The sequence below is a fragment of the Camelina sativa genome, chromosome 8, assembly GCF_000633955.1.
Source record: "Camelina sativa cultivar DH55 chromosome 8, Cs, whole genome shotgun sequence".
In the NCBI taxonomy this organism is placed as follows: Eukaryota; Viridiplantae; Streptophyta; class Magnoliopsida; order Brassicales; family Brassicaceae; genus Camelina; species Camelina sativa.
The window spans coordinates 8415344-8437415 of NC_025692.1; the positions used below are offsets into that span (position 1 = coordinate 8415344).

A 22072-nucleotide genomic window follows, 5' to 3' on the forward strand; every position below is an offset into this window, starting at 1 on the left:
CTTAAATGGCTTAATGATAAAGAGGAGATAAAGGTGTCAAAACAAGTCGAAGTACCATTCTCTATCGGACAATACCAAGATCAAGTCTTGTGTGATGTTGCACCTATGGAAGCTGGGCATGTTCTACTTGGTAGTACTTGGCAATATGATCGTGAGGTCCAACATAACGGGCGTACCAATCACTATTCATTTTGCCTCAACAACTGCAAGTTTACTCTTGCTCCATTAGACCAAAAAGAAGTTCATGCGATGCAAGCAAAATCAAAGGTATGTGCTAATACACGGTTTAGTTGCTATGTCGATAAGTCCTATTTTCCTCCAATCACGGATATGACGCACTTGTTTTTGCCAAAAGACTCACTTCCAGATTTTGGAGCTAAAAAGGAGCAAATTATAACACCCCATGGTGTATCTATCACGGTGAACCACACACCTACACTAGAGCTGAATGCTGCAAAAGGAGTCTACCACTCAATGCTGCCCCAAGATGAACCACCTGATGCACAAACCCACTATCAAACAAAGCAATACCAAGGTAAGACTTTAGAGTCGCAAACACGCATGAAAGCTAACTTGCTTTCTCTTGGTGCAGGTCAAATAGTTTCGAGGTCGAAACTCATTAAAGGGGGAGGGGATGATGTAAGAACGGGAGCTGAATTACCGGCTGTAGCAGTGGCTGAAGTACTAATAGACAGACTTCTTGATGTACAACCTGACGAACTTCCCGATAGACTGCCTGAAGTACTTTTTGGAGAGAACCAGCTTGTACCAGTTAAGGAGAACTATGACATCCTTCCGATATGTGCAAAAAATCAGAAACAAACATATTTTGGAGCTGACCACTGTAACTAGAAGTGATGCGGACCCTCAACGAGCTGAAAGATCATATCGTTGGAATGGGACCATTGCACTATTTTTCCCTTATCTAGGGTTTTTCCCAATGGGTTTATCTAGAAAGGTTTTTAATGAGGCAACATCCTTTCACATATCTTCCTACACATATTCTATGGAGGATGATCATGGAAAGCCACCCTTGTTTCGAGCTAGTTCAAGACATGGTTCAGAGAACCTTTCCACAAGTCAATTATCACTCAAAATGGATCTTTCCATAAATGGCTCAAACCAAATCATCCCTTTGCGTCCTGGAGTGCTTCTATATCACTTTTAGACTTCACCACACATCTTAGGATGCACTCCACCTCACTTGATTAGGCGGATCAAGTTAAAGTGCAACTTTCCTTATTTGGAACTGTTTGTCTTTATAACACAACGACTTCTTCCTTATTCAGTGTTGCGCCTTTGTGAGACTCTTAAGACCATCCAGAAGTTTCCTAGAATGTATCTCGACATACCAAGAAACCACAACTTCGGCCCCAAGTTATCAAGGCTCAAGGTGCATCACAACTTTCCGAATTTGGCCGATATTCTCATTCAGTTTCCAAAGGTCATGGTTTTCATTAATTGTTGTGATTTCTTTCTTTATTTTAGCATTTAGAAGTTGTACTTGAGCACCTTTATAAGATCTATTACTTTGTACTTTGGGAGTTACGTTTTTTTGATTAATAAGGAAATTCAGTTTGCTTCAACCCTTTGTGTTTTGAATCAAATCATTGTTCTTACGAGTTCTAAGTAATTTGTGGAATCAAACAACTTAGATTTCGTGTAGAGTCTCTGATCCTTGTTAGGAATAGCTCTTGGATCATATTCTCTAGCCCTCGATGCTGTGGATTCAACATCAAATGGGTTACTCTCCTTCAGATTGGTTCCGCCTAAGCTTCTAAGTTTTTGAGGCCGTGAGCCTTGTCTTGGTGGATTATGAGGCTTGTATCATTGGTATCATAGCTTAGACGCTCCTATCTTACCAGGTTATTTCTTTCCTTCTTTTGTTTTTATTCTTTTTCAGTTTAGTTTCAAAATTTCTTACAACAAAAAAAACCATTAAAAAGTATGTTTTTCATCTGTTTTATCGTTTGAATTTTATAAAACTGAAAAAAAAACTCATAAAAATTATTTTCTTTCTGTTTTAGCTTTTATAAAGTCTTAAAACCCCATAAAATTTTTTTTTGTTAATTTTAAAATTCGTTTGCTATTTCTGATTTGAATTCTGTTCCGATCTGTCTCAGTTTTTTGTTGTTTGGCTTGCTTAGTTCGGATATCTATTGATTTCTCTTGTTTTTTTTTTTTTTTTGTCACAAATTGATTTTTCTTGTTTATCTTTGAATTTTGCAAGGAACTATGGGTGACGAAAATCCTATCACACTAGAGACCATCATGACTACGCTCACCACCATGAACGTCAACATGACAACCATGTCAACACGGCTCACCCAACTGGAGCAAATGAATCAGAATGCACCACCACTCGGGCCAAGGAAGGAACCTGCAGCCTGAAGTTCAAGGAGGCAACTATGATCCTCATCAAGACGAGGATCCACCAGACTTACAACCTCAACAGCACCACATAGCCTTTGATCAACCCAATCGAAGAGCTCAAGGAGACCGAAACCGTGTTCGTGAAGATGAGAGAAACCTACCACCTGAAGTGAAGCTCACTACACCTACCTTTGCGGGAAAAATTGATCTCTCAGCTTACTTGGAATGGGAAAAGAGGATGGAGCACCTCTTTGAGTATTATCACTACACGGAGCCAAAGAAGATAGCCCTAGCTGTTGCAAGTCTCACGGATCATGCCCTAGCATGGTGGGACAGAGAAATAGCTGAGAAGAGGAGGCTTAGATACCAATAAATCACATGCTGGCCTGACATGAAGCTTGAGATTCGCAAAAGGTATGTACCACCTCATTACCACCGCGATTTACTAAAACAATTTCGTACTTTGTTTCAGGGATCTAGGAGCGTAGAAGAGTATTATGAGGAATTTGAACTCATAAGAAGCCGTCTCGAGCTTGAGGAGATCGAGGAGTCTCTCATGTCCCAGTTTGTAGATGGTCTCCAAGATCGTATACAACGCAAAGTGGAGACGCAGCCCTACCACTCCTTACAAGAAGTTCTACACCTCGCTATGCAACGTGAGCAACAAATCAAAAAGAAGATAAACCCTCGGACTAAAGCCAAAAACACCTTGTGGAGCCAGCCACAACCCACAACGGTTCAAGCACCACCTCCCCAAACTATAGACAAGGGAAAATCCATTGTTGTTGATTCTCGTTTCAAATCAAATGTTTACCATGCTGAACAAGGTAAGACCTCTAATCCTCAAAGATCACATGAAAGAATTTGTTATAAATGCCAAGGCAAGGGACACATGGAAAAAGAGTGCCCCAACAAGTGAGTCATGGTGATCACCTCCAACGGTTATGACTCACAAGATGAAGTTGACCCAATTCAAGCTGATGCAACCACCATCTGTGCCGATGAAGGCGATATACTAGTCATACAAAGAGCACTCTCAGCCCAACAAACAAAAAATGAGCCCGAACAAAGACACAAATTGTTTCATTCTCGTTGCACGATCAAAGATAAGGTATGTCACTTGATTGTGGATAGTGGTTCATGCACTAATATTGCTAGTGTTACTCTTATTGAGAAGCTAGGACTCGACACCACTAATCACCTGAGGCCGTATAAGCTTAGATGGCTTAATGATAAAGAGGAGATAAAGGTGTCAAAACAAGTCGAAGTACCATTCTCTATCGGACAATACAAGGATCAAGTCTTGTGTGAAGTTGCACCTATGCAAGCTGGGCATGTTCTACTTGGTAGAACTTGGCAATATGATCGTGAGGTCCAACATAGCGGGTGTACCAATCACTATTCGTTTTGCCTTAACAACTGCAAGTTTACTCTTGCTCCATTAGACCAAAAAGAAGTTCATGTGATGCAAGCAAAATCAAAGGTATGTGCTAATACACGGTTTAGTTGCTATGTCGATAAGTCCTATTTTCCTCCAATCACGGATGTGACGCACTTGTTTTTGCCAAAAGACCCACTTTCAGATTTTGGAGCTAAAAAGGAGCAAATTATAACACTGCATGGTGTATCTATCACGGTGAACCACACGCCTACACTAGAGCTGAATGCTGCAAAAGGAGTCTACCACTCAATGCTGCCCCAAGATGAACCACCCGATGCACAAACCCGCTATCAAACAAAGCAATATCAAGGTAAGACTTTAGAGTCTCAAACACGCATGAAAGCTAACTTGCTTTCTCTTGGTGCAGGTCAAATAGTTTCGAGGTCGAAACTCATTCAAGGGGGAGGGGATGATGTAAGAACGGGAGCTGAATTACCGGCTGTAGCAGTGGCTGAAGTACTAATTGATAGACTTCTTGATGTACAACCTTACGAACTTCCCGATAGACTGCCTGAAGTACTTTTTGGAGAGAACCAGCTTGTACCAGTTAAGGAGAACTATGATATCCTTCCGATATGTGCAAAAAATCAGAAACAAACATATTTTGGAGCTGACCACTGGAACTAGAAGTGATGCGGACCTTCAACGAGCTGAAAGATCATATCGTTGGAATGAGACCATTGCGCTCTTTTTCCCTTATCTACGGTTTTTCCCAATGTGTTTACCTAGAAAGGTTTTTAATGAGGCAACATCCTTCCACATATCTTCCTACACATATTCTATGGAGGATGATCATGGAAAGCCATCCTTGTTTCGAGCTAGTTCAAGACATGATTCAGAGAACCTTTCCACAAGTTAATTATCACTCAAAATGGATCTTTCCATAAATGGCTCAAACCAAATCATCCCTTGGCGTCCTGGAGAGCTTCTATATCACTTGGAGACTTCACCACACATCTTAGGATGCACTCCACCTCACTTGATTAGGCGGATCAAGTTAAAGTGCAACTTTCCTTATTTGGATCTGTTTGTCTTTATAACACAACGACTTCTTCCTTATTCAGTGTTGCGCTTTTGTGAGACTCTTAAGACCATCCAGAAGCTTCCTAGAATGTATCTAGACGTCCCAAGAAACCACAACTTCGGCCCCAAGTTATCAAGGCTCAAGGTGCATCACAACTTTTCCAATTTGGCCGATATTCTCATTCAGTTTCCAAAGGTCATGGTTTTCATTAATTGTTGTGATTTCTTTATTTATTTTAGCATTTAGAAGTTGTACTAGAGCCCCTAAGCTCTATTACTTTGTACTTTGGGAGATACGTTTTTTTGATCAATAAGAAAATTCAGTTTACTTCAACACTTTGTGTTTTGAATCAAATCATTGTTCTTGCGAGTTCTAGGTAGTTTGTGGAATCAAACAACTTAGATTTCATGTAGAGTCTCTGATCCTTGTAAGGAATAACACTTGGATCATATTCTCAAGCCTTCGGTGTTGTGGATTCAACATCAAACCGGTTACTTTCCATTAGATTGCTTCCGCCTAAGCTTCTAAGTCTTTGAGTCCGTGAGCCTTGTCTTGGTGGATCCAAGTTTCTACACAAGCTAAAAATATGATAAATTTCTAAACTTATATCATATTTATTTATTCTAATATGTTTACTTGCAAGTAATAGATGATGTACAACACTATATTATATTTATTAAAACATCATAAAGTCACTAATTGTACACAAACATTCAGCAATACGAAAAACGCGTTATATTATTACAATTTTTTTGTTTTTTTTTGGCGTAGCATGACTCCCATTCATATGTATATATTGATAATTGTAAGAAGACAATAAATGCACAAAGAGTGTTGTGCTTCATATTTTGCGGTTTAAGACATGTGCTCTTAGAGAGCGCTTGCGGCCAAATAGCTTTTGCGATACGCGGCTGCGTTAACAGGAAACAACATTTGGCCAACTCCTTCGGTCTTGAAATGAGGAACCAACATTTTCATAGCCAACTAGAGATCCACATGAAAAACCATAAACAAAAAAAAAATATCAATGTCAATAATAATCTAATAGTAGTGGACCAGTGGTAAACCAAAATCAGGATTAACAAACATGTAAAACAGTTATGTAGACAAATGACTTACACCAAAAAGTCGAAGACTATGCCAAATGCGAACGGGAGAAGGAAATGGAGAAAGAAGATGGCCAATGGAGGATAAGGTTATACCACAAAGATGATAGATGAGAGAGAGCGGACGAGGATTCATGCCGCCGAGCAGAGCCATCATTCCTGACGTGCGAAACCCGCCACTACAAAGGTAATCATAGCAACCCTGTCTCATTGCCTCTTTTGCTTCGTCCGTGGATGCAATAAGCACTTGAGAAAATGCATTTCCTAGTGTGTTAACCGTCGCTGACATTGGCTTCACCATAAAAAAAATTCATGTATTTTAAAAAACGTTTGTGGTTATATATATGTTTTGATCAAATGTTCATGTTTTAGACTAGTATATATGTCGCATATGCTCACCTTGCGGATATCATAAAATGACTTGATAACTTCTGAGACTCTGTGCGCATCGCCTAGGTTGCTTAATGGCTGGAGAAGACCTCGTAGAATGAGAATATCAGACAGTACAACCATCATTCCAGATGCGATTGCTGGATGACGCATGTTGAATGCATCTCCCAATAAAATCACTCCTTTCTTCTCACTCAAAGAAGCGGACACGCTCTTCACAGGCATCGTTTTTATGTGTGCTCCTTCGTCGATCCCTTTCAAAAATATTTTGCGGAGTTTTAATGGTACCTAGAAAATAAATGTTAAAAGATTTTAGATGCGCATTCATGCATATCTGCATGGACTTACAAATGTTAGAACGGGTGTATGTGTGGCTTATCTATGTACACAACTTAGTTTTATATTTTATATATTGAGTTTTTATTTTTATTAATCAAAGACTAATCAGCCTATTGTTTACCTGAGGAGCAATAGTGTTCTTCACGAAATTTGCCATTTCCCCGTTTGAAATAGAAGGAATATTGTTGGGGAAAATCTCAAAAACACAACGAACGTCGGTGCTGCTGATTTGATACAACATGGTATAGGAGGGTTTACCCATTATCAATTTTAACTTTTCAGGTTCTTCAAGCTGACAGTTCTTCGAGATATAACCTACTTGGTACGATAAAACCTCCGCCTATATCAAGTTAGTACATTGGTGTTTATTTACTAATTACTAATTGACATACATCCAAGTGAGTGACGTCACTTCTATGTGTATAGGAAAAGATTGATGACTTTTCCATTTAAAAGAGCATACTCACATTGTTGTCGCTAAGAGACCGACGAAGGTTTGAGTAGCAACCGTCGCATACCACAGTGAGAGGTGCAAGGGCTGTTGTTTCTTCGCCTGCGCTATTTTTGTATGTTACTCCTTTGATCACTCCTTTTTCTTCTATCAAAGACCTCACCGTTCCTTCTTCGAGTCGCACGCTACCATTTAATATTTGGTGTATAGATTAACCCATTAATTGCTTTTGCAAAGCTTAGTACGTACTTCCTCCGTTTTTAAATAGTTTTCCTTCTAGACCTAATTTTTTGTTTCAGTTTAGTTGTTGTTCTTTCCCAATGTTACTTTTAGCAGAAAACTATCTCATTTATCCCTCATTAAATAAATAAAAAAAACTAAATCCTTTATAATTTTAATAGTCAAACAAGGGTATAATACATTTATCTATTTTTTAATTTATGTGAAAAACTTTAGAGTGACAAGTAAAAAACAGAGAGAGTAGTATATATTGTCCAATGTTCAAGAATTTATTAGGTGTTAATTGAAGGATATTTATACTCTTCTTATTATTGCTTCATATATAAAATATGATGTAAATATATGTTTAATTAATAAATTCCCCCCCTTTTTTTTATAAAGATATAGATGGGCTAGACACAAATATTTGCAAATATTTGATAAATTATATATAGATATTTTTTTTGAAATCCTAAACAACTCAGTTGAATTTCATAAAATTTATTTAAAGATATATATTTTATCCTGAATCTTCCATTTGAAGTTAATTAGGAAGAAGTTACTATCTTTTGTATAATAAGTTAGCAATCTGAATCTAATCTCTACCTATATCAAATTTAAGAGCTCCCATCTCAAACAAATAGTTAACACTGAATATAGAGTGGTTCATGTTATATATGTTCTATATATAAAATCTTTTTACACTCTTTGATGTAAATTTCTTAACATATATATACGTGGTAATTAAAAATTAGTAAATAAAGATAAACGTACTTGGGAAGAGAAGAAGCTTTCTGGCGCAGACGTTGGACGAATTGGCCATTGTGAAAAGTTCGTCCTAACGGTTCATAAGGAAAGTTGTTGTTGTTTTCCACCGGAAAAAGTGTGTCTGCTTCTTTTCCATCCTTATAAACTGCCATGCCCGTAGCAATCTGTGCATCTATTCCCTCTAAACAGTCTATAAATATATATAAACCCACAAAATTTGATCATAAAACTAAAACACAATATAATTAATATAACTTAAAAAAATCAATTAAATAAATGAATATGAAAAATAGAGATTGACCTTCAAGGCCAAGCTTAGAAAGCATGAGACGTCCACCAGGCTGCATAAACTCACCCATCATTCTCTCTGGTGCTCTCATGTCCCTCTCTATCACATGCACTCTGCGCCCGTCCTATTATATATAATCAAGATTTAGTTAGCATAGGGTTGTTCGTCCCAACCCAAAATATTGCTATATCATTATGCAAAAACAACATATTGGAGATAACTTGTGGAGCATAAATTTGTGTCTACACGGGTTGTTACCCTATCATTAATGCACATATTATATTTTGCTTTCTTTTTTTTGGGTTAAAACAAAAATTTTACAAAAACAACAACAATCAAGTTAATACTTGGACGCAGATCTGTGACGTCAGTTTACGTACCTTAGCAAGAGCATGTGCGAGGGCCGAGCCGCCAACTCCAGCCCCAACGATGATAACATCAGTAGCACCGTCTTTACGTTCTTCCGCCACCGTCTCGGCCAACTTCGTCGCCTTGCTTTTCATGTTTGTGAAGTAGAATACTGTCCATGTCAGCACGAAGGCGAGTAGCGTCCATACAGAAACGTATGCAAAAGCCGTATCCATATCTTTTAGTTCTCGATGTAATTTATGAGAAAATTGAGAAAAGAAGAGAACACAGATATGTAGTGGAAAGATGTGTTAGTTTCGACGTGGTATGGTATCAACCACATGTTAATTTATTTATAGTAATGTACGAAGCAATAAATTGATATTTTCATGTTGTCCACATATTTCGTTATCATAAACACACGATATTTTATATTAGATACAGACAGAAGATAGTGTCCACCCTTGTTAATGTGATTGTGAATATGTTTCTATTTAGAACAAGAGAAGAAAATGTACCATTCAAATTATTGACNTTTTTTTTTTTTTTTTTTTTTTTTTTTTTTTTTTTTTTTTTTTGACAAACAAGGATTTTCGTTCATTTAAACCCTAAAAAGAGCGAGGTTCATACAACATAAATCTAAAGATAGTACAATAGGGATAAGGTTCCATGAGTTTTCTAAAGAGATGCTCCACTTTAACAAATTTGCAATATTTGAAAAGTCTTTTGGGACCATAGCGGATACGATCATAAAGACGGCGATATCCTCGACCAACGGATGGTCATAGATGGCTCGATTAAATAATGCATGCTAGCTTTTGAAAGAGTGTCCCACGATAGAGACATAGGCTGGGTTTTTCGCCGACATGAAAAGGTTCAAAAGCATTGGAACAAAGTTTTTCAATCTTTTAGAAACATATCTCAAGCCTCTAGAACAAGCTATAACCAGAAATCTTAGAAGATGAATGTAAAACCGTAACAGAGCAGGTGGATCCTCTCTCACATGAAACTCTTGGCTATAGAGGTTAAGAAATTCCACACAAAGTGTATAGTCGGTTTGACACTGAAAAAAAAACATACCCGAGCTTCTCTTGGCGATTGGTGATAGATGGACTTCCAATACTGGTTCGGGAACTCACGGCGGACAGATAAAGACCATTGGTAGATTAGTCAAGAGCATTCAAGGAGAGTTCGTGAATCTGGAAGCCAAATCAGATCTGGAACATTTTTTAACACTCTTATTAATTCTTAAATGATGAGTTAAGTTAGTCAAGGCGTTAAGCTATGCTGGCCACTGATTTGGATAATGGAGTAACGTACCGATGTAATCTACTTAGATTTTATATTAGTTTTACACAATATATTCAACCAATTAAAGATTTAATATTAATGCGACACAAATCAAATTTTCATTAACTGACTATGCTTTTCCTTTTTTTTTTTATCTCTACAAAGATGACGTTTCGCTTGTCATTTTTGTTAACATTGAAATAAAAAAATAGTGTGCTTTTAACTTGAGCAAAAAGCCTTATAAGTTGAGCAAAAAGCCTTAAGTTGTAGCTGATGGTATCGATGAGGACACTAACAAATTTGCAAATGCATGAGTTAGGTAAATTAATGAAATTTGGTTCGAATGGTATTGGTAATAGTTGTATTGTTGCATTCGAATACTCGGCAATGGATGCATCCTCCACTGATTCAGAATTGGAGTCTATCATGATGAATATATATGAGATCAATCCTGAGATTTCTTTGTGACGAACTGAAAGTTCTGAAATCGAAAGAGTAGCTCACAGTAGGGTTGAATAGGAGGAATAGAGGTCTGACAGAAAAGAGCGCTCCTATAGCCTTAGATAAACCTTCAATAAAGGCCCATGAAATGACACTTGGTTATGACTTTTGGGTCATACACTTTGAAACAAAAATTTAGAGAGAAAAATAAGAATACACAAGTTCTACTCGACAAAAAAAGTCAACAAATCTTATTACAATTATAAATCATATAGTTCGTAATAGGATCTCCTCTTTCAAACTGCCCGGTTCGTTAAAGTTTGAAGACGGCTTCCCCATCTGGTTTGGTACATGAAGTTAAACAAAGCAAGCCCTTAAACAAAATATAATAATAGTAGTTTAACAAAGCATAACTTGGTTTCTTTCAATTCTTATAATTCAAATGTATTTTACATAAAGATGTAATACATAAGTTTTGGTTGAATAAATTTTAGGTTTCCTCCAAAAATAATTGTCAACAAATTTAGTTATATATATATATATGTAAATGAAAATGAAGACTAAAACAAAATATGCAAATGAAAATAAAATTAATTAAGTTATATTTTAACCCAAAAAAAATAAATTATATAATATCAAATAAAATAATAAAATGATAAATTATTGCTATCAATAAATTTTGTTGCGAATTAAATATATTCGTATCTGCAGTGACATTGTTCGTATTTTTTCATTTTTAAAAGTATAAATTATATTGATAGAAGAAATTTTCATCGTCAAATTTATAGCGCTTAATTCTTGTAGTGATGATGAAACAACCACGTGGTGATCAGACAGAAAAGATTGGGTAGGTTGGGTTGGCAAGAAAATTAAATAAAGATGTGATATCAAACACAGCATTTGCTTTTGTGGTTACATATTTTTTTTCAAAGACAAATTTCACTTTTACATATATATATATTAACTTATTTGTAACATAAATTTTTCAATGTAAAGAAACAAATCAAATGTAAAATAATTTTGTCCTTCTGTTGGTGTATGGACCGACAGTTTATATTGGGTTTTGTTTATAAGAGCTTGACGATGAAGATTTCGTCTTGTTTTCATCCTCTTCGCTATTGTCTTGTGTGAAACGAATTGTAAAGAGATTCTTAAGCTTGAGCTTCTTTTTGCCCTCTAGACACGCCGTGTGAGTTTCTGGAGCATCTATTCTGACTGAAGTTGCTGGTGTAGCTGATGGGAGCCAGAAGGCTTTCATCATCCTAAGCGCTTCTTTTTCAAAGAAAGTTGTCTTCACACTGTTTGCCCCATGAAAACCATTCTTGTCTTGGTTGTGATTCTTTTCACTATTTCGAGGCATTGCACTATGGTTTTCCTGATCAAAATCATCGAGCTCTCTTGCCTTTTGTAACATAAGCTTCTCTTCTTCATCATCCTTGTTTTGCTTTATATGTGCAGCAACCCTCTTTTGGATATCTTTATTATGAGCAAGGAAGCATTCAAGGATACACTCCTACACAATACATGGCCCTTATGACAACACATCAGAGATAAAAGGCTTCAAGCAGAGAGAACATGCATAGAGAAACATCTCTCCTACAGAAACATCGACTTAAATAATCTTTAAACTTCTAAAGCATATACATCATTACCACAAATGATGAGATCATCACCATAAATAAAAACATGCAGCTCAATATTGTTCCAGACATAGGAGAATTACGAGAGAGCAGCTCGCAGACACTTTTACAAAGGCTCGCAGTCGTGATCAGTTTTTCTATCTAATTTCCAAGTTGGGCGCTCATGATCTTCACACTCCAACATGAAGAGGAGTATTGCTGGATAAGATCGTATATTTTGTTGTCTTTCTTTATCAATCATACAATGATTTATATACACCAGCTCGTAGGATTTACAACAATATTATAGTTTATAATAACCGACATAAACAAAGCCCAATATAAACTGTCGGCCATACACCAATATTTTCCGTTGCTATTTGTGTTTATCTATTTTTATAGAATTAGTAAAAAAATACATCATTAAATAAAAAGTGATCTCAAGTATAAAAATAATTTCTTAAGACAACATATATTATTTTGAAAAAAAAAAAAGACAACATATATTATATGTAAAAATCAAGGGAACACAAATGTAAATAAACAATGAGCTATATACGTAGATGATTTGGAATTACAATAGGGTCTGTCTACTCGATCTAAACTAGTGATTTACAAACTTACTGTCTCTTCGTCAGTGCATTAAAAATTTAAATTAAAGTGTCTAATTTTAAATTTTACTTTGGGTTAAATAACCTTTGTTTGAACAATTAAGTAACACTTTTTTTTGGGTTCATCATACTTCTTAATCACGTTTCAAAATAGAAAATTAACTCAAGTAACAGTACTAAAGCCGGACATTGTCTCTATCTGCATTACCCTCAGCAATATTTAGAGGCCAATGAAATATGTCATTCATCGTGAAGTGCTGCATCTTAATTTTTTTTGTCTATATATAGATAGATCATAGATGTATAGCGACGAGACTGAACTCTTTTTGGCTGTTAGTGTTTTGTATGAAAAGATAACATTATTAAACCTCACGACCCACAGTCATCAATTATTAGGACGGCTACAGTGAGATGTTATCGATGTCCATATACGTATTTTTCTCAAGTAATTTATATACAATTATATATACAACTTCTTTGAAACAACTCTTTTAGAAATAAGAATTGGAACACTAAATTTAAAGTTTGAAGTTCAAATTGCGTAATAGAGAATTTATAAAACATAACAAAAATAGGAAAATTCTGGTAAATACCACTAAAATAAAATTTTCAAAAAATACCATTTTTGGTTTTTTTCCTTAAAAATACCACTAAAATGTATTTTTTTTCAAAAATACCACAAAATTGAACTAATTTTTTATATTAAAAACTAATCCATAAATCCTAAACACTAAACCCTACCTCCTAAATAAATCTAAATTTGTAAATTCAAACCTGAAGAAAAACTCTACCCAATAAAAAATTATTTTTTTGTGTTTATGGTATTTTTGAAAAAAAAAACTTTCGGGGTATTTAGAAAAAAAAAACTTAAGTGTGGTATTTTTGAAAAAAAAAATTGTGGTATTTTGAAAAAATTTTCATAAGAATATGATATTATCTATCTCTCTGAAAACAGTAATTTGACAAATTTAAACATATCTTGATTCCTAAGATGTTTTGTTAAATACACATATACTTCAAAGATATACCCCAGCTATACCGAATTTGAAATAATATATATATATATATCCAACTATGTTTTATTTGAAATAATAGATTATACAATACTAGATAAGGCCCGCATTATTACGCGGATAAAAATTAAAAAAAATTATTAAGAATAATTAAGTAGTAATATACTTGTTTTTAGTTTTTATCTTGTAACATTTTAATATTGAATATGAACCTCTCATATTTTATTTTAATATTCTCTCAGTTCCATTATATAAGAGTTTTCAGGCTTTTTTTGCTCTATTTTCTCAAATTTCTATGTACAATATTTATTAATATAACAATTTATGACTATTTGAACAATGGAGTATATTTTAAAATACTTTATAGGGCATTTAAGATTCCATGCTAGAGCTACGTTTGCCCGATTGAAAACCCAATGCGAAAGCATAATGTAAGATCGCAGCAGCTGAGGCTATCATGTATCCTTTAATAATGTTGGAGGCGAGAAAGTTATTATTCTATTCATCTTTACAAAGATATATATAAAATTCTAGAAGTTCTACTAAAATATTGTAGACTTGATTACCAAGATACAATAAAATAAAGTAATATAACATAATTCTAAATATTTACATAATATTTTCTAATACTCTTCTTCAAGTTGGTAAAAATGTCAGCAAGCTAGTTGGTAGTATGAACCTTGAAAATTGTAATAAGCACTGCCTTGAGCGTATCTCGAACAAAGTGACAATCTGATATGTTTAGTACCTTTATGAAAAACAGGGTTAACAGCAATATGAAGTGCTGCTTGATTATCACAGAAAAGCGGTATATGATCAGAATGTTGAATACAAGTTAAAGAGAAGATCGTGTTTGAAACGATTGGACCCGTTTTTTATAATAATAATAATAATAATAATATAAATAATAATAATAATAATAATAATAATAATAATAATAATAATAATGAATAAAAGGGTAACAATGTCTTTATTTACACCTGGGGTTATCTTTTAACCTTGGTTAACAATTCCGTCACTACTGTTAACGACTGTTAAGTCGTAAGTATGGATCTACCATTACAAATAAAACAATGGTTTTTTAAGACAACAGAAATTAAACCAGGTATTTTTTGTCCAATTTAATAACTGCAGGTATTAAACGTCCAAAAAAAATTAGATGGCGTATTTTTTCGAGTTTTGTTTCCAATAATAATAATAATAATAATAATAATAATAATAATAATAATAATAATAATAATAATAATAATAATAATAATAAATAAATAAATAAATAGATAAATAAATAAATAAATAAATAAATAAATAAATAAATAAATAAATAAATAAATAAATAAATAAATAAATAAATAAATAAATAAATACTCTACAGTTAGTGGTCTCATACTCACTAGCCACCTAACTACAAACGCACCAAACAGCGAAAATAACAATACCAATAAATATCCAATAATCTAATAATCAATAAATAATAACCAGTAATCAAAGTATAACAATTCCAATAACCAAAAAACTCGATCCCAAGCCATAAGAAAGCTTCCCAATGTCCCACATAACATACTAACAAGCCTAACAACACATAATAAAGTAGATCAGAGAAATCTCCAGCTTAGATAAGCCATGGTCATGCACTTACCGTTGCCAAGACGATTCTGAACCTCAAACAAGCAAGAAAACACTTCCAGGAAGCTCCTACAACGATCCCAGCTACAAATTTCTACAGGAACAGCTTCCAATCTCCCAAACTCCTCACGAACACTCAAACACTTAGGAACACTTTTTCTCTCTTCTTTTCTCTCAAAAGCGGCTAAACACGACTAATGAGACAGAAACTCGTCCGCACATAAGCGGACTTGCATCGACCGATGCACATAGTGCATCGGTCTGATGCACCCTCTAAACCGGGATTCCGGTTCGCGGATGTTACATTTCTCCCCCACCAACATAGATTCGTCCTCGAATCTCGAACAACCATCAGTCAAAGACTCCCGTGCAACCGTCTCCACGGCCCGCACTCCTCCGACCGATCTACGAAAGGTCATCTCTAGGCGATAGACTCACGTTCCACGAAGACCACTCATCTCGAAGGACCGTCACGAAGACCACTTGTCCCAAAGGACCATCATGAAGACCATTCATCCCGAAAGATCGCCTCAACAGGCCACACTGGATAAACATCCCGCCACAAAGGCTACACAATTGACTAAACAGCGAGCCACAAAGGCCACACAATTGGCTAAACTGCCTGCCACAAAGGCCACACAATGTCTCAAAAGACCGCCACACACAGGCACAATGACTCAAAAGTCCGCCACGAAGGCCACACAAACCCCTCCAAGGCCCACAACCACTAAAAATGGTAAAATTCTAACTCACATAAAACTTACCATTTTTAGAACTTTCCTCCTTTGGAAACTTTCCACTCTTGGAAAGTCCATTTCAGGAAACTTTCCTTTTCCGATAATAGCTTCACGGAACTTCATATCCCGAACACCACCTCATCTTGTTACTTATTTGCACAACCAACCACCCCTAAGCGACCAAGTAAACAAGAGAGATGGGCTGGAATACTCCATTCCCGCTCCAGCCACGGACTACAACTGGGACCAGGCTAGACAAGTTCAAGTCGCGACCTGCTTCTCGAACCACTTCTTGAACCTTGCCTTCATCCTCGCCTTTTGCTCCCAAGTCTGCTCCTCAACACCATCACAATCCCATAGGACTCTCATCAAAGGAATCTTCTTCTTCCGAAGTTCCTTGATCCTCCTCTCGAGCACCCTCACTGGTCTCGCCTCTAAAGTCATGTTAGGCTGAAGATCCTCAGGAATCTTAGCTAACAACTGATCGTCCTCATGGAGACACTTCCGCAACATAGACACATGGAAAACCTTGTGGAAAGCACGCATAACCTCAGGTAACTCCAGTCTATATGCCGCCGGTCCCACCCGCTCAATCACTCTGAACGGATCCATATACCTCAGACCCAACTTAGTCTCTGTCAATGACCTGTTCGGACCTCGCAACATGGCCATCTTGAGGTACACCCTATCTTCCACCTGAAACTCAAGATCTCTCTTCTCCTATCGGCATAACTCCTCTGCCTATCATGAGCTTCCTTCATGTTCAGCTTGAGAACCTGAATCTTCTCTGAGGTCTCCTGAACAAAATATGCCCCGTAAATGCTCGTCTCCCCCACCTAAGTCCAACATAATGGTGTACGACACGACCTCCCATACAAAGCCTCATAAGGAGCCATCTCAATACTCGCTTGGTAACTGTTGTTGTAAGCAAACTCTACCAAGCTCAAGTGATCTGCCCAATGGCCACCCCAATCCAACACACACATCCTCAACAAATCCTCCAGCGTCTGGATCGTCCTCTCTGACTGTCCATCTGTCTGGGGATGATAAGTTGTACTCATATGCACCTTAGTGCCCATCTCTGCCTGAAATGCTCTCTAGAACACCGAAGTGAACTTAGAATCCCAATCAGACACAATACTCGCTGGCACCCCATGCAACCTGACTCTCTCCTTCACATACTTCTTAGCCAAGACCGCTGCTCCATCAGTCTTCTGAATGGCCAGAAAATGTGTCGACTTAGTCAGCCGGTCCAAAATAACCCAAATAGCATCAAACGTCCAGGACACTGACAAATCCACCACGAAGTCCATAGTAATCATATCCCACTTCCACTCTGGAATGGGAAGACTCTTCAGTAATCCTCCTAGGACCTGATGCTCAGCCTTCACTAGCTGACACAACTAGCCACATCCTTCTTCATCCCGACCCAGTGATAGTACCTCTTGAGATCACGGTACATTTTAGTCGCTCCTGGATGAATAGAGAACATGCTCGCATGAGCCTCTCTCAGAATCTCTTGCCTCAACTCCTCATCCTTGGGCACACAGATCCGCCCATGCACCAAAATATTACCATTAGCCGAAACCTGATACTCTAAATCAACATCCTTCGAGGCATTCACCAGCCCCAAATCCTTCTCCTGAGCCAACCGCACTCTGCTCAACAGATTTGCTCTATCAGCTGCCACCAAACCCAACGACTCCTGTGAACAAGCACATAGACTCAACGCACTGATCTCACCTACCAGAAACTCCATATCCTGCTCCTGAGCCGAAGCCGCCCGCTTCCGACCCAAAGTATCATCAACCAAGTTAGCCTTACAAGGGTGATATGTTATCTCCAAATCATAATCTGCCACCAGCTCCAACCACCGATCCTGCCTCAATTTCAGCTTGGGCTGAGTGAATATATACTTCCGGCTCTTATGATCTGTAAACACCTGTACCTTTGCACCATAAAGATAAGATCTCCAAATCTTCAGGGAAAAAACTACAGCAGCCATCTCCAAGTCATGAGTCGGATAGTTATCCTCATGTTTCCACAACTGCCGCGAAGAGTAGGCAATCACCTTCCCATGCTGCATCAACACACACCCCAAACCAACTCTGGATGCATCAGTATAAACCACATAGGGTTCTTCCTGCTCAGGCAAAGCCAACACTGGCGTAATAGTCAAAATCTCCTTCAGGCTTGCAAAGCCTTCCTCACACTCCTGTGACCAAACAAAAGGAACATTCTTCCCTGTTAACTTGGTCATAGGACGTGCTCTGCTCGCAAACCCCTGCACAAACCTCCTGTAGTAACCTGCCAAACCAAGAAAACTCCTGATCTCTGTGGCATTCAGCGGTCTAGGACTCTTAGAATATACCAGGATGTCGTCGATGAAAATGATGACACACATGTCCAGAAACTCCTGAAATATGTTGTTCATCAACCTCATAAACGCTGCTGGTGTGTTAGTCAACCCAAACGACATCACCACAAACTCATAATGCTCATACCTCATCCTGAATGCAATCTTCCTCACATCTGCCTCATCTATCGGAATCTGATGATAACCCGACACCAGATCTATCTTGGAGAACCAAGTAGCACCTCTCAACTTATCCAACAACTCATCGATCCTGGGAAGAGGGTACTTGTTCTTGATAGTGACCTGGTTCAAACCTCTATAGTCAATGCACAAACGGAAACTCTCATCCTTCTTCTTAACGAATAACACCGGCGCTCCCCACGGTGAAACACTAGGACGGATGAATCTCTTGCTCAACAGATCCTCCAACTTCTTCTTCAGCTCTGCCATCTCTGCTGGAGCCATCCTGTAAGGAGCTTTGGATAACGGTGTCGTCCCCGGTTCCAGTTCAATCGTAAAAAGATTAGACCGAGAAGGTGGTAACCCCTGCAACGACTGGAACACATCCTCAACCTCCTCCACAACCTGAACTTCGCTAACCGTAGACTGTCCTACTGACTCTGGCATAGATATAGTAACCAAATCAGCCTCACGGTCCTTCTCGATCATCTTCCCAGCCTGCATGGCCGAGATCACGAGACTCCCCGAAGTCGGTCTAATACCCTAAAAAACCAACTTCCCTCCTGGAGGCTCAAACTCCACTCTACTCCGATGACAATCAAGATGAACCATATGCCGATTCAACCAATCAATCCCCAAGATAACGTCATACAACTCCACTGGACTGATAAGCAGATCCGCTGGCCACGACTCTCCTGCAATCTGAATATCAATCCCTCTAGCTCATCCAATAATCCTCAGAAATTTGCCTCCCGCGACTCTGACATCTCCTGTACGCTCCCCGGGATCTCCCCCAATATCAGCTCTCTCTGCACACTCCGGAGTAATGAAGCTTTGAGAAGATCCAAAATCAAACATAACATGGGCCTTAAACCCGTCCACCAACAAGGTCCCTACACAAACCCCATGCGTTGAGAACCTAACACTTTATCACAGGAAAACATAAAGTCTGAACCTACTGAAAAACACAAAGTTTAAGCACTGGTTCCACCAGTCTCTGCAATCGTGTAAACCCGTGGCGCCTGCTCAATCCGTGCCACGTGCTGCACTCTCGGCTGCACTACCTGCTACAACGCCGCACATGCCGAGCATCGTTTTTCCCCGAAACTTCTCGCCGGATCTTCATTCCTACAACCACAAAACTCGATCCCAAGCCATAAGAAAGCTTCCTAATGTTCCACATAACATACTAACAAGCCTAAGAACACATAATCAAGTAAATCAGAGAAATCTCCAGCTTAGATAAGCCATGGTCATGCACTTACCTTTGCCAAGACGATTCTGAACCTCAAACAAGCAAGAAAACACTTCCAGGAAGCTCCTACAACGATCCCAGCTACAAATCTCTACAGGAACAGCTTCCAATCTCCCAAACTCCTCAGGAACACTCAAGAACACTTAGGAACACATTTTCTCTCTTTTCTTTCTCTCAAAAGCGACTAAACACGACTAATGAGACAAAAACTCGTGTTAAGGGTTTTCCCTAACCCAAAACGCAGCGTTTAACTTAAACTCGTCCGCACATAAGTTTGCGGAGAGTAAGAATGTCTTTTGCTTTTTGTTTTCCATGCAATGGGAGAACCTCTGAAACAACCAGACCCGTTTTTTATATATATCTATATACATAATAGCTAATGATCTCATACTTATTAACATCCTAACGTCAATCAATACAACTAGCGGATAACAACCAATAACATAACCAATATTAATAAATAAATGAATTAAATAACGAATTAACCAATAACAATCCAACAATATCAATAGCATAAAAAAATTCATAGAACCATAAACCTAACATCCGTTCTAGATAACAATATTCCTTTCTAGCATCCTAATAGAAGCATAAAACTAATAACTGGACCGCTAGAACATCCTCCTTGATATATCATGGTTTTTACGGTTTTTAACCAAGATATAAGTGTGCTTTTTGAGTCTTTTGATTTGTTTTCTAAGATGTTTTTGAGTCTTTACAGGTTTTCTATGATTTTGGCATGAAAGGAGCAAAATGGAGCAATTTGAGGGATTTTGGAGCAATTCAGCTAAGGAAGAGAACATGGAGCCAATCAGAAGTGATGGTGTCGATCGACACCACCCTTGGTGTCGGTCGACACCCCTTTAGCCGCAAGAAGACCCAAGTTTTGGAAGTTTTACAATCTGCCCAAAAGTTTTCCATATTTGCATCATTAGTCTCTGACGTGTTTTAGGACATATATATATTATTTTTGGGTTTTAGAAACCCTTAAGTTTTATTCTAGCAGCTTTTATTGTTTGAAAGATATTGAGAGCTTTTGGGAGAGAGATCTGAACTTCTTTGTAGAGAGAAGAATTTCTAAACTCCTTCTTTTACCTTTGATATCTATTGCTTATTATTCAGAAAATATGTTTTGTCCTTCATTAAATATGTCTGAGTAGTTTGCTTGTTAGGTTCAGGGTTTATCACAGGGATTTTATGAATAGATCTTTTTATTTAGGATTCATTATCTTTCTAGATCTTCATCATAGGTTGTTCTTCATATTAATCCTTGATTGGCCATTTAGAATTAATAACTTAGGAAAATAAATTCATATGAGAATATAACTGATTTTTCTTGATAAAACATTTTGATGAGCAAAATTACTTCTTGCAAAGAGATTTGATTTAGTAATTTTGTGAACCTGTTTTCAAAGCTGATTTTTAACCTAGAATTTTACAAAGAGATTTGGATTTTCTAGTTCTAAATTTAGAGAATATTTGCAGTGAGAACTGATTTATTTTACAAAAGAGTTTAGAGTTCTAGATCTGATTTTTAATTGCTTGAATCCTATTTAATTATTGATTTAATATTTTGTAATTTCCTGAGAAATTCCCTAGACCTAGCTTTTTAATCCCCTGAATTTTCACAAGCCTTTATATATGCATTGTTTATTTTAATTCAAATTAATTTGTTTAGCTTAATTATAAAACTCTATAATTTATTGTGTAATCTTGAGTCCTTGTGGAATTCGACCCCTAAGTACTACAATGACCTCTTAATTTGAGAGAGTAGCTCTAGGGTAAATTTGAGCATATCAAATTTTGGCGCCGTTGCCAGGGACTTTTTGATCTACCATTAGATTTGAATTTTTGATTTCATCTAAATTTTTCTTTCTATTTATAACTAACACGCTTTTGTTTCTCTTTTCTTGTGTGTTTCAGGTACATGCCTAATAAGCCTAACACAAGGAGCAACAAGACTGGTCCTACTGTGAAGCTTACAAACCAAGAGTTGGGAAAACATGAGCGTGAAAACCGAAAAGCAGCCAAATCAGGAAAGATGGTCAATCCAATCATTCTGAGATTTGATGAGGCTGGTGTTTTGAGGGATCAAGAGGGCCACTTGCGTAATGAGCAGGGCCAAAAGATTGATGCTGAGGGCAATGTGATTGCTGAAATTTTCGTAGCCGACGAACAAGACGATGGTGTCGACCGACG

General features: G+C 37.3%; 2 protein-coding genes across 3 annotated transcripts; both read right to left on the reverse strand.

Moving 5' to 3' along the window:
* On the reverse strand, nt 5531-9080 carry LOC104706715 (squalene epoxidase 5-like). 2 transcript variants are annotated; one of them, XM_010422924.2, is made up of 8 exons: nt 8781-8984; nt 8413-8524; nt 8118-8301; nt 7141-7309; nt 6795-7013; nt 6344-6622; nt 5958-6236; nt 5531-5822 (listed from the first exon to the last, which is right to left on the reverse strand). In XM_010422924.2, exons 1-8 carry the CDS (start codon nt 8982-8984, stop codon nt 5709-5711), a joined length of 1560 nt encoding a protein of 519 aa, XP_010421226.1. In that variant the 3' UTR covers nt 5531-5708. The 2 variants fall into 2 exon arrangements, with proteins under 2 accessions (XP_010421226.1, XP_019083919.1); XM_019228374.1 differs by lacking the exons at nt 5531-5822; nt 5958-6236; nt 6344-6622; nt 6795-7013 and having other exon boundaries at nt 7229-7406; nt 8781-9080.
* Nucleotides 11404-12498, reverse strand: LOC104706716 (nitric oxide synthase-interacting protein-like). Its single transcript, XM_010422925.2, has 2 exons — nt 12132-12498; nt 11404-11992 (listed from the first exon to the last, which is right to left on the reverse strand). Exons 1-2 carry the CDS (start codon nt 12189-12191, stop codon nt 11531-11533), a joined length of 522 nt encoding a protein of 173 aa, XP_010421227.1. The 5' UTR covers nt 12192-12498; the 3' UTR covers nt 11404-11530.